This window comes from Gymnoscopelus braueri, assembly GCF_963280865.1.
Source record: "Gymnoscopelus braueri genome assembly, chromosome: 3".
NCBI lineage: Eukaryota > Metazoa > Chordata > Actinopteri > Myctophiformes > Myctophidae > Gymnoscopelus > Gymnoscopelus braueri.
In genome coordinates this window covers 47,982,563-47,999,969 of record NC_137612.1, presented here as the reverse complement: position 1 = coordinate 47,999,969, position 17,407 = coordinate 47,982,563, and the positions used below count along the sequence as shown (strand labels likewise).

Here is a 17,407-nt window from a genome sequence, read left to right as displayed (position 1 = left end):
TTGTCTATTATCAGAAACTTTTACTTTACTTTACAGTCTTCTAATGCAGTGGTTCTCAACCTTTTCAGGCCGCGACCCTGAACTGGAGACCCCACAAAATAATCATATTTGAACTGGGGACCCAGTTGCCAAGCACTTGGCATTACAAAAGGCATTACATTAGGTTGACTCGGTTCCACAGATAAACATTGTGAAAATAGCCGATCTACAAGCTCACAACAAGCTTGTAGATCAGCTACTTTCTTATATTATTTGACAATTTGGCCAATGTTTGAGCAGTTTGTATAGTATAGTTTGTTGATTACTTTTGATGCAGTAATGGTCTTTTTAAATTTCATTTCTTTTCTATTTTTTAACGTATTAAACAGGTCTTAAAAGTCCTCACATTGTCACTTTACTGTCAATCGGAAGACCCCCCCCCCCCCAAAAGAAAATCATGTGGGCACTCCCCCTGGGGGTCCCGACCCACAGGTTGAGAACCACTGTTCTAATGAAGCGATTAACCATAAACCCTCTACAGTATACTTATTAAAACAGACCTGAGTTGCAAATGTACATGGTCTGCTCTTGTTTCCTTCGACACCCGATTTGCACCAGCAGATCAGACTCTGCCTGTGGAAACACTCGTATTTGCGCTTGTGTATCAAATCTGTGTGCGTGGCCCCGCTTGGTGTACTGTATATGAGGCCCATTGTGAGCTTGTAGATCTGCTGTTTATATGCCAAATGTTCGCCCCCCAGAGTAGGGATGCTAGGATAGGGTCCATGTGGTTAATAAAAACAAAACAAAACATGACCATATTACAAACTGATGGTTACTGTTTGTCAGGAAATCCAATTCCCATCCTCCCATCTCTTGACCCATTAAAACCGGTAAAGCAGCTCTGTCTTTTTAGATTTTAGCGTTGGCTATTCAAAAATAGCAGATAGCGTGTCACTTCGTGCCGCGCTGCGAGCTTATTCATCTGCTATTTTTTGAACTTTTTTGAAAAGTCTTGAAAGCTTGAGAATTACTGATTTAGGATTTGTAAAATCGGCCTCAGGTCTTAATGGGTTAACAGGCCACATGTACATACAAATAGACACATTTTCTACATATATATTGGCTAAACATGATTAAACACGCAATTAATAAGCTCTTAATAGGTTGTTTGAATTAAATTTGTAAATCAATATTTTTTGGCTAGACTCTTCAAATCAATCAGTGCTTTAAAATACTTAAAAACACAACACTTTGCAACCACTTGGCTTACTCTCTATTCGCATTTTGTATACATTTTGCTTTTATGTGCTTTTAATTGCTTGCATCCTTTCATCTTCTTTGTTTTTAATGGCCATATAAACATCTGGCCCAGGGACGACGGTAGAACGTTTTCAGTTTTGCTAACACTGGCACAATGGAACAATGATGTTGATTAATGTGCACTTTCCCTGTAAGAAAAAATACTTTAACTCAAGTAAGTTCCAAGTCTGCAAGTTCCATACCGTATTTAGATAAACAGAATTCAGGGGCTTCCTGGAAATTCAAACAAGCCAAATATGCTTTGGAAAATGGTCGACAGTAATGTCAAGTTTACCATGAGTCATGGACAATGGGCCATGCCAGACCATTGCATGGTCCTTTAAGTTATAAGTAACATTAACACACATTTATAAAGGCAAACATTATGTTATGTTATGTTTATTTATTTGATATGGACATCACAAATTACATTGGACGGAACCAGATGCATTGCTTACAGTATATATAGCACGAGTGCTAATTTTCAACACCTGTCCACAGGAAGCTTTTCTAAAATACAGTAACACCAATCTAAAACCCAATCAGGTACAAAAAATATATAATTGTATAAATATATATATACGTATAGATATAGATATATATATACACACATACACACCCATAGATATGTACTGTATGCATACACACATATACACACACTCACATGTACTAATAATTAACAGAATCAAAATCAATATCAGACCCAATACATTAACTAAACAAAAGAAGACATAATCATTCAAATAACCAATCAGTAACTATACATGTGAGCACAGTTGATTTGATTTCAACCATAATTTGAGCCCTCTGTTAAACACATTACCATCCGTCTCTAGTTTTAGAACCGTAGGCAAAGAGTTCCAAAGGTTTACCCCCTTTACTGAGAAGGCAGACTGCCCGAATGTGTTCTTGCTTATAGGCACAATACAGTCACCATGTGTTGATGCTCGTGTATTTGCTCTACCAGAGCTCTGACGCCTATCAACCAGTCCAGAAAACAGAGGTGAAACATGATTAGAGGCTTTACAGCTTTTTTCTTTTTCAGAAAGATAGACAATATACATATTATCACAGATAGACAAAAGGAAATGAACAAAAAACTAAACAAAACATACACAATAGTTATGAAGTAAAAGTAAAAGAGTACTACACAAGTATCTAGAGCAGGCTTCTGTTCCTGGGAAGGACAGTTAGATTTTAGCCCTATTTTGTTGTACAATAAATAGTGATGTAATCATGCGTGCCAACTTTGTTGGCTAATTGTTGTTTGCAAACCATGTTCTACTAATGTAATCGTATAAGCCCTTTGGGCTTCTTGACTCCTCCTTGCAGTTTTCCCTCCAATATTTTGTGTCTGTTTTTTTTATAATGTGTGCTAAATAAATCAAATCAAGCGTTGCAATTTTTGCAGTTTTATTTTGAATGACACAAGAAAATAGTTAACATGGTTAAAGTGTTTAATTGTGATATTATCAACCAAAAATATGAAACATATCAGACAGTCTACATTCCTAAAAGTAAATCTGTGCATCTGTGTCATTTTAGATGTTTGCGTTGGCTATTAAAATATAGCAGATGTACAAGCTCGCAGCGCGTCACTTTGTAAGCAAAGCAAAGCAAAGTTTGTTGTTTACCCAGGGTGTTGGACTAAGTGCGAAACTTATTTACAGCCAGACCCTGCATGGAAGCCTTGCTCAAGGGCTATTCAGCGGTGATTCATGATTGATGTGATGAATTGGGGAATCGAACTAGGGACCTTCCGGTATCAAGGCCGCCCCTCTAACCACTAGGCCACCGCTGCCACACGAGTGCCATGCTGCGAGCTTGTACATCTGCTATTTTTAAAAAAAAATTAAAAATCTTGAAAGTGTGAGAACTACTGATTTAGAAGGCATTTGTATAATCGGCCTCAGGTCTTAATGGCTTAATTCCATTTGACCAGAAACAGGGATACAATATATCCCACCGGTGATAAAAAAAAATTATAACCAGAGGGGGTATATCAAAAGCAGAGACATGGATCGGCACCAGCACATCAAACCCTGAGATAGGAAGCACCTCCGTTGGTGTGGAATGAACTATAGTGTTGATAGGTGTGTAAAGGGTTGGTGGATAAAGACTATATAAAGACTTGTCAGTCACACAGACAGACAGGCGTGTGTTAGTAATGTGAAGTGTCAAGAGTTGTGGTGGGAGCTGTGACCTTAGCTCTGGGGCTGCCGTCTGTCAATCAGAGGTGGAAGAAGTACTCACATTTTGTACTTAAAAGGAGCAAGACCACAATGTAGAAATACTCTGTTACGAGTTTAAAAGTAGCAGTATTCAAAATGTACTTGAGTAAAAATAATTGGCATCAAAATGTACTTAAGTACTAAAAGTAAAAGTACTCATTATGCACAATGTCCCATTTCACGAGTTTCCAAATGTATAAAATCCTTTGAAAATAGCAGATCTACAAGCTTGTAGATCTGCTATTTTCAAATAGCCAAAGTATTTATAGGCCTGAAGTGGTTAATGCATGTTTTATAATAATAATCAAAATCTACAAAGTAACTAGTAACTAAGGTTTTAAAATAATTGTAGTGGAATAAAAAGTACAATATTTGCCTCTGAGATGTAGTGGAGTAGAAGTTAAAGTATTGAAAACTGTAAAGGAAAAATACCAACATTTTGTGCTTAAGTACAGTACTTGAGTAAATGTACTTAGTTACTATCCTCCACTGTCTGCTGTCAATGCATTGTCTGACTGTGCAAATATGTACATGCACGCACACTTTGAATTCCCTCTGGCTCTCTGTTGGCAGTGAGTCGCTTGGATGTCAGATGTCACATCAGGCCTGTCAAACCACTGGACAACCCGGACCTGAAGCCTGTCAAAGTCACTTATCTTGAACCACTTAACCACACCAAGTTTTAAGTTCTACCGGCTCACATTTTTCAATCCCAATTCTCACTTATGATACGGCCAACATTGGGACAGCGGGTTTAAAAGCTACTGTAGCATTTTGTGTCTGCGTAGAGGAGAAATGATGAAGAAAGAGTCAGAGGCCGTTTTTCTATAGTTTTCTGTACATCTGTCATCAGTGGACCAGCTCAGTGGCCTTGTGGTTAGAGTGTCCGCCCTGAGCTTGGGAGGTCGGGGGTCGATCCCCGGTCGGGTCATTCCAAAGAGTTTATAAGTTGGATTCAATCCCTCCCTGCGTGGCACTCAGCATCAAGGGTTGGATAGGGGGTTAAGTCCCTGCAACTTACTAGCGTCATATCCATGCACCGTACATTAAGCTGCCTCATGCTACAGAAACAGGAGATGGGTTCCTGCCCTATGGGCCACGTGGCTCTGCAAGGCTTACTTATTTATCGGGTTAGTTACTTTCCAAATGTTTGGTTTCCCAGAATGCATTTTGCACCAACTAGGACAATGACGGAGAGGAAAACTCACAACTAGTTACAATTTAAAAAATACATACTGTTGTGTTGCTGAATGGAGTTTTGAGATTTTTCTGGCGAGAGGTTTTAGTTGTTGAAACTGTCAAATCTGTGCCTGCGGTGTATATCGTTGCTGTCGGGCAGAAACCTTGTATCTCAATATTTCAACTTGTGTTTTTTTCGTAAATGAATGCTGTACTTCGTCGTACAAGAGTGTCACACAAAAGTAGTGAAAATAGCAGATCTACAAGCTCACGATGCGTTGTGATGCGACATGTTGTGAGCTTGTAGATCAGCTATTTTCATGATTTTCTTTGATTTTTAAAAATAATTAAAAAAGGAACTGTTTTGGACATACAAGGTTTCGACCCCACAGCAACGACATCAAGAGAGAGCCTAACTAAAGATTTGCTCAGATGTTTTCGGATATGTGAGGTCCCACTGTTTTTACTGAAACACGCACAGCTGATTCTCAACCTGTGCTGATTCTCCACCTGTGGGTCGGGACTAGCCTGGTTCCAGACCATAGACCCCGCCCACTCTCTGAGTGGACTGCAGCTTCAGTCTGATAATCAGGCTAGGTCGGGACTTTTAAGACCTTTTTATATAACAACCGGTCAAACATTGGCCAAATTGTCAAATAATATAAGAAAGAGGCAAACATTTTGAAAATAGCTGCTCTACAAGCTCACAACGCCTCGCAATGCGAGGCGTTGTGAGCTTGTGGTCTCATGAACGTTGAGAGAATTTGTTCTCCCCAAGTTAACTTGACGGGAACTGTTGCTTTTCAGGAAATAGAGAAAAAAAAACTGTTCTAATGGATCCAATGTATAGTCATTATTTAGTCACAAGCTCTTTTCATTGGTTCAATATTTATAAAACTGGCGCACACACACACACACACACACACACACACACACACACACACACACACACACACACACACACACTTATTATGACGATTATGGCGATTATGTAATAATTGTGACAGGCTTAGTCTTGACTTCCTACCAATATAAATGAAAGTATATACAGTGCAGTATATAATTATACAGTATGTTTTTCCCTTGCTAAACCAAATGAAAGCCAACTTCTATCTTTCTCTGTAGTTGGTTTCTTCCCCGCGCTCAACAGTCACTGATGAATTAGTTTGGCCTTCACAGCCAATATAGTAAAGAACACTGCGCTGTAAAATCCTGAGTGTTCATTTAACTCTGATAGTGTTCAAATTGTCAGTTTATAAATGATCAATTGTACACTCTCAGAGTAAAATGAACACTGCTGAACTGAGTATCTAGTACAGTAACAAGTAAAAGTCCGGTATAAAAAAATTACTTGAGTAAAAGTACAAAAGTATTGGCATTAAAATATACTTAAGTACTAAAAGTAAGAGTACTCATTATGCACAATATCCCATTTCACATGTTGCAAAATGTATTAAAATCCTTTGAAAATAGCAGATCTACAAGCTCACAATGTGTCGTTGTGAGTTTGTAGATGGGCTATTTTCAAATAGCCATGGCTGAAGTGGTTAATGTATGTTTCACCAAGTATCTAGTAACTAAAGTTTTCAAATAATTGTAGTGGAGTAAAAGTACAATATTTGCCTCTGAGATGTAGTGGAGTAGAAGTAAAATAATTGGAAATTGGAAATACTCAAGTAAAGTGCAATACCTCAAAATTGTACTTAACTACAGTACTTGAGTACATGTACTTAGTTACTTTACACCACTGGTAATGTATTCACACTGCTATGGTGTGATTGCCTGGGGGTCTGAATGTAAATCATCTCTATATCTATGCCATACATTCCTCCTATTCTCCCCATGGAGACCTTCAATATTCATACATACTTTTTCTCTGTATAATATATTCGGTATATTTTCTATTATCTTTCTATTATCCTCAGTATACCAGGGAAATTCTAAATGGCATACTGTATTCTAATAATTCACTACACTAGTGTCTGTCTACTGATGCTGATTTTTTTTAGTACCAATTGGCTATATTACAACATTTATTATATTATTTGTATTGCCTACTATATAATATTTTGTACTACAGTATATCAGTGTTGTTTTCGTCGACTCAAACTATGATGAAAAATGTTGGTCGACTACCTTTTTTCACTGACGAAAACTAGATAAAAACAAAATAAAAACTAAGCTATGATGACTAATATACTGGCAATTTCGTCAACAAATAGAAACTAGACTAAAATGTCAGAGAGGGACGAGTGGAGAAGAGATCCAGTAGAACTAAAAGACAAGTCATTTTATGTTTGGTTGCGATCAGGTGTTGCGCATTGAAAATAGCAGATCTACAAGTAGATCGGCTATTTTCAGAGTGCAGCCAAGTGTAAAATCAGCCATTACGACGGCATCAAGGTACCGCCAAAAGCATTTTTAGTCAACCAAACGAACTGTAGATTTAGTCGACTATAATCTTATGATATTTATTCGACTAAAACTAGACTAACAGTGAAACATCTCAGATGACTAAAATATCACTAAAACTAAACAGAATTGTAGTCAAAAGACTATGACTAAAACTAAATCAAAATGTGCTGTCAAAATCAACACTGCAGTATATAAGTTGGATATTACTTGTAGCAATCTGGCAGAGTCTGCCACGCCTATACATTTCACTGCTCATACACATACTGTTTACAGTATGGAGTGTGTGACAAATAAAGTATTTTAAATCTACATGAAAACCTCTTGATATTCATGTCTCCTAAGATGTCAGTTAATTTGCTGCTCTCGTATTTAGAGCTTCACAACGTGTCCAATTCCACCTCGCATCATTACACCACAAGTGGTATGGTTTTGTGGTATGTTTACAAATGCCGCCAAGAGAATGTTGGCGAGAGTCCGTGGCGAGACTTGTCCTTGTCCGTGGCAAATTTGAGATTTTACTTACTACGTAACATCATAATGTTCTCATTTTGATCGTAAGACCCAATTGCTGAATGTCAGTCTCTAGGTTTTCTTCAGAATATGTATGACACTGATTTGCTACAGTATGACACCATGGCACATTAGGAGTCCACTAGCACTACATGGACCCCCATAACTCTGAGAGTGTACACTCTCAGAGTTACAGACCTGTAATGGTCCATTTGGACCATCTTCAAGGGACCCCGAAGGTCCCTCTCGACCCGCTTTGAGAAGCACTGCGCTAGTATACGTACATTTAGGGCTGGCTCTTTGTGTGTTTCTGGTAACATTATTGTCCGATTTACGACTTTTATTTCCCTTCACAAGACGGAACAATTGTGTTTTGTAAATGGGAAGGTGTATGTAACTTGTAAAGTATTGAATCCATGCCCTCTGGTAATTATCACTGTTTGTTCTTTCTTCCAGGATGGTACAGGGGATTCTCAACAAGGAAACCCAATGTCAAGGTAAGCGACCCCAGGCCTACAGGCAGAATAATTATAACTACTGTACTTGTCATCGTACAAGAGTGTCGCACAAAAGTTGTGATAATAGCAGATCTACAGTATAAGCACACGACGCAACGGCTCGCGATGCGAGTGGTTTTATTTATACAAACTTTCCACCTGACAAAGATGATATATACTGTAACAACTTAAGTTTTTCATAAAACTCTTAGGATTATATTCATAAGGCATTTTTAGAATCGACCTCAGGTCTAAATGGGTTAAAATGACTATAGCTGATGGAATAAAAGAGCTCATGTAGCTGCTGGTGTCACCCCTAGGGTGTTAAAAAAAACTATTTTGACCTATGTATGTTAAAACTTACAGTATTTTTTATGTATGGTATATGGTCTATGTATGGTAAAGTCATGTCTTTTGCACGCACGCACGCACGCACGCACGCACGCACGCACGCACGCACGCACGCACGCACGCACGCACGCACGCACGCACGCACGCACACACACACACACACACACACACACACACACACACACACACACACACACACACACACACACACACACGTACAGACAGTACCTGTATTACAACACAAACACATGCATTTTATGTTCCGCAAAAGGTTGAAAGTTCTATTGATATTCATGTAGTTTTTAAGGATAGCCAGTTAGCAAAAAAATAATGACTAAATAACAGTTTAATAAATTGTATCATGGGTACTAATTTAGAACGGTGACAATGGGCAGTTAATATCTCTCCAATTTACTTTTGCCTTCTCTTCTCGCTTCATTTGTTTTGCCATGTTTTCTCTTTCTCTCTCTCTCTCTCTCTCTCTCTCTCTCTCTCTCTCTCTCTCTCTCTCCACCTCTGTGCATTTCCTTGAGATGCTCTCGAGGAGATGTCCTATGTAGCCAACCTCTGTGATTACATGTCTAGATTGGACAATTTGCCGCTTATCAGAATGATAGATAGATAGTCTCTCCCTTTCTATCTCTCTACTGTCTCTTTTTTTTGTACCATTCCCATTTTTGTCTTAAGTCGAAACTCTACTTTGATTTGCTTATAGGCAATGTGATAAAGGTGGATTAGTTTGTGAATTTCTCTCTTTATCACATATGCTGTCTTACATACTGTATACATGTAGTCTGCAAGGTAATATACAGTATGAGTTAATAATGTGGATGGTCTTGTTTCATCGTCACTTTCATCCTCGTGCACTGTGAAACATTGCACAATTGTCGTAAAAAGAACCTAGTTGATGTTTTAAAAGAGGAAACAGTTCTTGTTTTTGTCCTGAATTTTATGCATCATAAGCCACTATGTGGACGCTAGGACTGTACATTTTTTATTCTTATCGAGTTTGCGTTTGATTATTGAGTTTTATAACCACTTAACGGTAAACGCCAGCATCCTTATTGTGGGGAAAGCTTTCGCTGAAAATAGCCGATCGATAAGCTCACAACGCGTCGCAGCGCGACGCGTTGTGAGCTTATCGATCGGCAACAACAGAAAACTGAAAAGACACTAGAACAGAGCCCTGAGGGCCTCCGCTCGGCTCAACCATATGGGGTTTAAGTGGTTAATCAATTAGCGTACAAGCACTATGGGGGGGACATTCTTTATTTTTTCCAAAGTTCACACAGTCTCCCTTTAGGGTACACAATACACATCAAAGGAGATACGATCACATACATCCACTCATCAGAGATATATACTATATCCTTACATCAAAAGAGGGGAAACTCACACAGTGTATGTGGTGGATAATTCTTAACTTGACTCTGAGGAAACACCGATCACCAGGCTCAGTCTGTATTGGCTTTATTTATTGGCTATACTGTACATGATTATGCAGTTAATAAGTCATGGATGTTTGAATTGTTTTTGTGAATCAATCTTTTCTCCAGTGGCTATCTTCGGGCTAGACTCTTCAAATCAATCCGCACTTTAAAATAAACCAGAACGCAACAATGTGCTAACCACTTGGCTTGCTCTCTATTCTCATGTTGTAGACATTGTGAGCTTGATGTTCGTCGATACAGCAAAGTACTGTATGTAGGGCTTATGTGGTTAACCTGGTCCCATGACGGATGCCAACCAACTCGTTGAAGCACGTGGCGTGTTCTTCAGCAACACACGTAGCCCTCAGCGGTTTGCCTCTTATTTTTTATGTCGGTAATCATGATAACAATGCAGTACAAGTCAAGTCTCCATTGAGGCAAACATTTCCTGTAGCGAACGTTGACAGTGGAGCGTCGATGTAAAGAAAACTCAAATTAATCAGCTCCTCTTAGAATTGATGACACAGGGCTCATTTTCTCATCAACAACGTGTATTATTCGTTATTTTTTTTTGCTTTTTACCAATTTTTTCCCCCAATGTGGTCGTTATAATTGATTCCTACCGTGCTGACAGGTGCCACCCCAGCCCATAGGAATGCGTGTTGTACAGAGATATCATCCTCCCCCGCCCGGCTTCCCTCCTCCAAACACGATGCTCGACAAAGCCAGCTGCACCACGGCTGATTCCAATGTGGTTTTAATTGTCTTCCAATATTATGAAGTTCTCCCATAGCGTGTAACGTAAACTAGTGGTTCTCTATTTTCAAGATTTTCAAGTGGGCCCTGATCGAGAAAAAGGTTGAGAACCGCTGGTGTAAATGACCTTGCAAGATTTCAATTAAAGTTAGCTATTGCGTGGTTTGTTTCCTGACAGCCTTGACAGCATCTTGTTTGTTTTATCACATGAGACACCTGTAACACAGTAACATGCCCTCTGGGCCACAATAACAAGGTTTCTTCACCGGAGCATTTGAGTGGCATGCTGGTATTATTTTCCCCGTTATCATATCTTTTCCTCACATATACAGTACACAGTCAAACTTGGGGACGTGCCAATATCTTGGTAATTGTCTTATATTTGACCCACATTTAGAACAACTTATTTCACTATAGTGTTATTCATAAATATTGAATGTTTCTTTTGAGCTCAATAGCTTCTTTTAACTTTTAAGACATACTGTAATAATAGACATGTACCACATCCAGTGCTGGGTTTAGTGTGCAGCTAATGGTCCAGCTGGCTTCACACGTGTTTGTCTCCTTAAGTTTACAACCCTCTCCGTTTCATATTTCATCGCATTAATGTAGGCATTTCAGCATGTGTTTGAACCTCGCGGCTCTTTGTGACTCAGTTCAAAAGTGCACTTAAAACAACGCAGCCCAGCAAGCACAGTCAGGACCCGGACCAATCAGTGACGTCTCGATTGGGGCTAGATCAAGTAAAACCAAGACAAGTCAGATCTGGCCCAGAATATCACCTGATTTCAACCAAAATTAATCCTGACCACAAAAACGTCACTTCCAGGACGTCATCTAAACACATTTCTCATCACCCAAAATTGCTGTCCAAATGTCCATATGATGTCCCGGTGATGACGTCCTGTAAATGACGTAAAGATCATCCCCATATGGGCTGTGATCTGGCCTAGTCCTGAACGTCACCGGGGTGATGACCGGGCGTCATCATAACGTCATCATGACGTCATTGTGCTTGCTGGGAGAGGAGCATCCACGGTTTGTCTCTGAACACAGACCCTGCAGTGCACGCTAACAACATGGCTTCCTGTTTGATGTCAACATGTTCTGTAGTTCACAACATCTTGCATGTTCAATGTACGATGCCCTGTAGCGCCTGTTAACAACTGCGAAGAAGAAATTACGTTAGGAATGGTCTTTTATCTCAACAATCAACTCACTCAAACACAAAGCACTGAATGGAGGGGGTGCTCCCTGTAACCATCCTTATTGCTAGCCTAAATGGTATAGAAATAATACAATTAATTCAACAATATGGGTTTGGGAGGCAATTTCTTAACCCTATCTACTTCTTTTTATGACAAATATTATTATATGTATAGTCTATTTCTGAATTTTTTTTTTTTTTCTTTTTTAATTGCCCAAAATTTGGACCCAAAAGGAAATGCATGCGTATTTAATTCAGTTTAGAGGGTGGCATAAAAAGTTGGGGGTGGTATAAAAATCAGCGGACTGGATTCCCCCCACCCTCCCCCCAGAAAATGGAACCCTGCCCCGAATGCATTCCCATAGCAAATAACACCTTACAGTGAATATACACAACAATAAATCAATAACCGGAGGGCACGGTGGCGCAGTCGGTAGCGCTGTCGCGTCACAGCTAGAAGGTCCTGGGTTCAATTCCCGCCGGGAACGCTGTGGGCGCTGGGGGAGTCTTCTCCTCCGCGTCATCAGCTCCCCGTGGGGTTGGCGAAAGGGCCTACTCTGTGTGGAGTTTGCATGTTCTCCCCGTGTCTCTCAGGGTAGTTAATACCCTCACAAAAACATGTAGTAATCCTGGTCGCTATACCGCCTCCCCCATGACAGCCGGGGCGCCTGATGGAGGAGAAAGGAACTGGTTGGAATAACGTGTTCCTTCCACGCGCTACGTCCTACCGGGGAAACTCCCCCCTGTCAGGTGACAAGAAGGTCAGTTGGCTCTCATGCATTGAAGGAGGCATGAACTCGGCCCTGGCTTCCCCAGGCTGGTGAGGGGAGTGTAGCGCCCAGGATCACTTAGAAAATTGGTGAAAAAATAAGGGTTACAAAATCGCGGTATAAAAATTATTAGGGAAAATAATAATAACCAAAGTGTGTGCCCCCAGGCATGCTGGGAAGTCGCTCCCCGGTCCAATGTAGGCTACACCCTGGGACGCCGTAATATTTAATTGGGCTCAATGTCTATAGAGCACCGAAGTCCTGACGTCACTCGTTCATCCCCAGGTTTGCGGAAGTAATTTCTCTATGGAGAATAACATTGGGTCATCTTAGAATCGTCTCATATAAGAATTGTGGTCCAAAAATAAACACCGCGTGTCGGCGTTATTGTCAGGGAGGAGGTTCTGTATCGTTTATGATAGTCAGTCACTTATATTTGATACAGTCTGTTTCTGGCGAAAATGTAACTAATTCGGCGGAAGTAACATTAGCGTTTTCTCACCGTCAGTTGATGCTTCATATCCATAAGAGTCAACCCGCCGTGGTCATTTGTTTATTTTTGGAACACAGTTCTTATTTGACGCGATATTAAATACGTCTATGGGATTCAGAACGGGGGTGGAAAACTGCGAACCAGGTAGACAAACAAAGGATGTGTAAATGACGTCAGACTTCGGCGGTCTATTGAATACAATTTAAAACTGTGTTTGGATTAAAACAGACAAGATGCAATAAAGAGAATCACAGACCAGGACACACATGCAAAATAACAACATGGATTTTTGCAAATGTGTCGTCTCATTCAGTTTTAAACAAGCGTTTTTGCAGTATCTTATGGCACGTCTGGGCACCAGAAGGTTCCTGGTTCGATCCCTGGCTCCTCCTGGTTTCACGTCAAAGTGTCCTTGAGCAAGACACCGCTCCTGATGAGCAGGACGGGTGCTTCGCCGTCGGCATGTGAATGCTATAAAATACAGACCATTTATTTGCGCCCTGCAGCGATACAGTATGTTCTATAGTAGAAAAGAATAGAATATTTATTGTTGACATGTGGTTGATTTATCTTCACGTTGGCTCAAATACAAACAGACAGGGAGCATGGTAAAAAATGTCAGCACTCGCGCAGGAAACAAAAAGGGTTCAAATCCGGGGGAAGAAGAGGAAAGTTACATAGTGCAGCTTTAACATGAACGTAAACATCCATAGCTCATACTGGCCTCAGCTGGAATAGTGACTCTCAGTCTCATCCGAAGCATTATAGTGTCAGCGGGTGATAGATTGTATGTTTATACCAACACATTATGTTCAATTATATCTATTAATAGTTTATTCATTAAAGGTATCATGACATTCATTTTCACTTTTTTTATTTTCAATGTTTTATTTGGGGTTTTATGACCTCAATTACACCCAAAAAATCTGAACTTAGAACATTCAGTGGATTTTCTGTGGTCTGGGGTTTTCTGAATAATTAGGCTGAAAAGTAATCTGAGCTTGGCCCTTCGACAGTGAGGTCACAGTCGATTAATCCCGCCCACTCTCCTCCTCGCCCCTCCCCTCCCCTATCCTTTCCTTTGGGGGGGGCGGAGCAGAGGCGATGATTGACAGGCAAAATCCCTCACCAGCGACACCCGCAGGCAAAGATTTCTCTTTTCATTGCAGTTGAAAAGGCTTTAGAAATGTGAGAGAAAAACACCTGCCATGGATCACTGGAATGGAATTTTCACTTAAAAATTTTTGTACACTTTTGAAGGACCAGGACAAAGACTTTGAATGTGGTGTAAAAGTGAATGTCATTAAACCTTTAAGCTAACCCAATCAAAGTGTATCTTTCATCTTTATTAAATGTTTCTGTTTTATTCATCTCTCTATGCTTTTTCTATGTATTTGTCCAATTTTCATGCCTATACTGCGGTGTGAGACGACACCTGAATTTTGAGCAATAATGTTAACCCATTCATTCCGGGAACACATCTCTGTCATTTTAGATTTCTTTGGCTATTCAAAAATAGCAGATCTACAAGCTCTACAAGCTCTTTTTTTTTAAAGGTTGTGCAAATCTTTGAGTATATATATTTTTTAAGCAAACATTTGTAACTCAAATCTTTGCTTCTGGGGGTCCCTGGAACAAAATATTTTACAAACAAACAAACAAAACAAACAAAAATATATATTCAAAGATTTGCACAAATGTTCACAATTTTTCTAAAATATCAGTATCTACAAGCTCATAGCGCGGCGCTCGGTGCCGCACTATGAGCTTGCATATCTGCTATTTTTGAACAGCCAAAGAAATGTAAAAATGACAGACATGCGTTCCTGGATTCAATGGGTTAAGCAGGCACTGAGCTACATGTGTGCAACAGAACGTGTATGTACTGTATGACAGCAGCTGCCTGTATATATATATATACCGCGGCTCACACTGACAACTTGATTTGCTGCTTATGTTATTTATTTATTTTAGAACCGTGTCTGGATAACAAGCTAACAGGCTTCTGGGTTTCTATCCTTTCAAAAAGAGAAAAAATCCTATTTTACGTGTTCTGTTCCCGTCCCCATTCTGTGCCCATGGTCCATGTTCCTTTCTGCTTGATTCAGGGCTGATCCCCTCCATTCTGTGGCCGCTCTAAGAAGCTTTACTCTCTGCTGGTATAGCTCAGTCTACTATTATTATCTGAACAACACCAGCTCCTCCAATGGGCTTTTGTTATGTATTTTCAGCCATTGAACTGTATTGCGGATACAAGCAGGAAAGCAATTAGCATAACTAGAATGGCTAACTAATGTACGTAGCAGTGATTATCTTATCCCTTTTTTTTTTAGCTGCAACCACACAGCTAGTGGAATCCATTCCACTCTATCTGTCTTCTGTCTGTCTGTCTGTCTGTCTGTCTGTCTGTCTGTCTGTCTGTCTGTCTGTCTGTCTGTCCGTCCAACATTTCCTAGTGCCAGCAGAGAGCTAGTTGTAGTTTACCACAAATGATGCGCTTGTTTTTGGTCAGTATATTAGTCTAAAATAGTACTTCCAGAAATTTCTGCATAGGCCTATTATCTCCAAACATTTGGTCAGAAAATTTACAACATTTGAATTGAACAGTGAAGAAGTGAAATGGTAATATTGTTAGAACGTTCAAGAAAGAAAACACAAAACTCATAGGACAAAAGGAGGGAAAAAAGTAGATATCAATTTATTAAAAGTATAGTTGAGTCATACTGAGTATGCTGGCATCAGTGTGTGGGTGGTGTGCTTTCCTGTAGGTTACAGCCCGGGCAATGAAATGCATGACAGCAGACAGAATAAACACTGACAAGTTGAAGACTGCACTGAAACTGTTTTGTGTGTCTTCGCTTGATGTGTGTGTGTGTGTGTGTGTGTGTGTGTGTGTGTGTGTGTGTGTGTGTGTGTGTGTGTGCGTGTGCGCTCGCCCGCGATGATTGCAATTAGGACAGCCAAAATACCAGAATGTTTAACTTCAATATAAATACGTATATTATACATACTTATATACTTAAATATATATACAAAAAAAAAGTATACTACTCGATACCTGTTTGGATACCAGGGCAAATAGAGGAGGACTTGTACTCAGTGCTGGTACAGAAAAGGTCACTGAACACATTGGCAACACATGTGTGATAGGGTTAACCCTCAGTTTGAACCCATTAAAACCGGGAAAGCATCTGTGTCATTTTAGATTTTAACCACTTTAACTATTATTTTATACTTTGGCTATTCAAAAATAGCAGATCTAGAAGCTCAAGGCGCGTCACTTCGTGCCGCGCTATGAGCTTGTAGATCTGCTATTTTTGAAAAAGTGTGAATTTTTGACAAAATAATCATGAATATAGGCCTTTTATTTTACGTCAACATTTTTTACTAAAATCTTTGCTTTTGGGGGTCCTTGGAACTAAATATTTTGAGATGGGGGTCCGCGGCCTTTTTTTGCACTCTCTTTCTTTTCTTTTAATCTTTTTACAATTTCTATCTTTATTCTGTTGTTGTTGTTGTTGTTATTACATATGCTGCTGCATTGTCTGGAGGAAGCCAAACAAAAACAAGTTTTACTCTTATGTACCTGTACACAAGATGTAACAATAAAGTACAATCTTGAACTTTCAACCTTGAACCTTGAACATGGAAAAGATCATGACGACTATGCAAAAATAATTGCGATGATCTCAAATGATTGAACTGTTGGGCTGCCCAAACACAGCCAGAGGCACTAACGACCCGCTCGGATGACCAGCTTGAGGCAGAAATGCACAAATATCTCCTGGCAAACTCTGAAAGTCTTTTTGTTCATGTGCTTTCCACCAATTAACTGCATCCTCCTCTGCACTGAGTTTCTGGCATTTTTTGCTGTAGAACTCTACCAGTAACTCGCTTGAAAATTGTTGTTGTTTACTTCTTTTTGGGATGCAGGTGCATCCTGGCTGCGCTCTCTCCTTGCTCATCCCTTTCTCTACCCTGAATACCCTGCTTGACAGCAAATCAGTCCTCTTCTACTTGGCAGTGGTGGAAGAAGTACTCACATTTTTTTTTTACTTGAGTTAAAGTATCAATACCACAATGTAGAAATACTCTGTTACAAGTTAAAAAGTCTGGTGTTCAGATTTTACTTGAGTAAAAGTACAAAAGTATTGGCATCGAAATATACTTAAAGTACCAAAAGTAAAAGTTCTTATTATGCAGAATGTCCCATTTCAAGTTTTCATAATGTTTAAAAATATTTTGAAAATAGCAGATCTACAATAGCAGCTATTTTCAAATATCCGA

The 17,407-nt window shown here is 39.6% G+C and overlaps 1 protein-coding gene across 1 annotated transcript in view; it reads left to right on the top strand.

Moving 5' to 3' along the window:
• The window catches only part of LOC308082002 (dedicator of cytokinesis protein 3-like), a gene marked incomplete at its 3' end in the record, with an annotated part of 230,792 nt that overhangs the window by 114,209 nt on the left and 99,176 nt on the right, over nucleotides 1–17,407 (top strand). Inside the window, 1 exon segment of the mRNA XM_080423612.1 lies at nucleotides 8,073–8,113. Coding sequence (XP_080279738.1) covers nucleotides 8,073–8,113 — 41 coding nt within the window.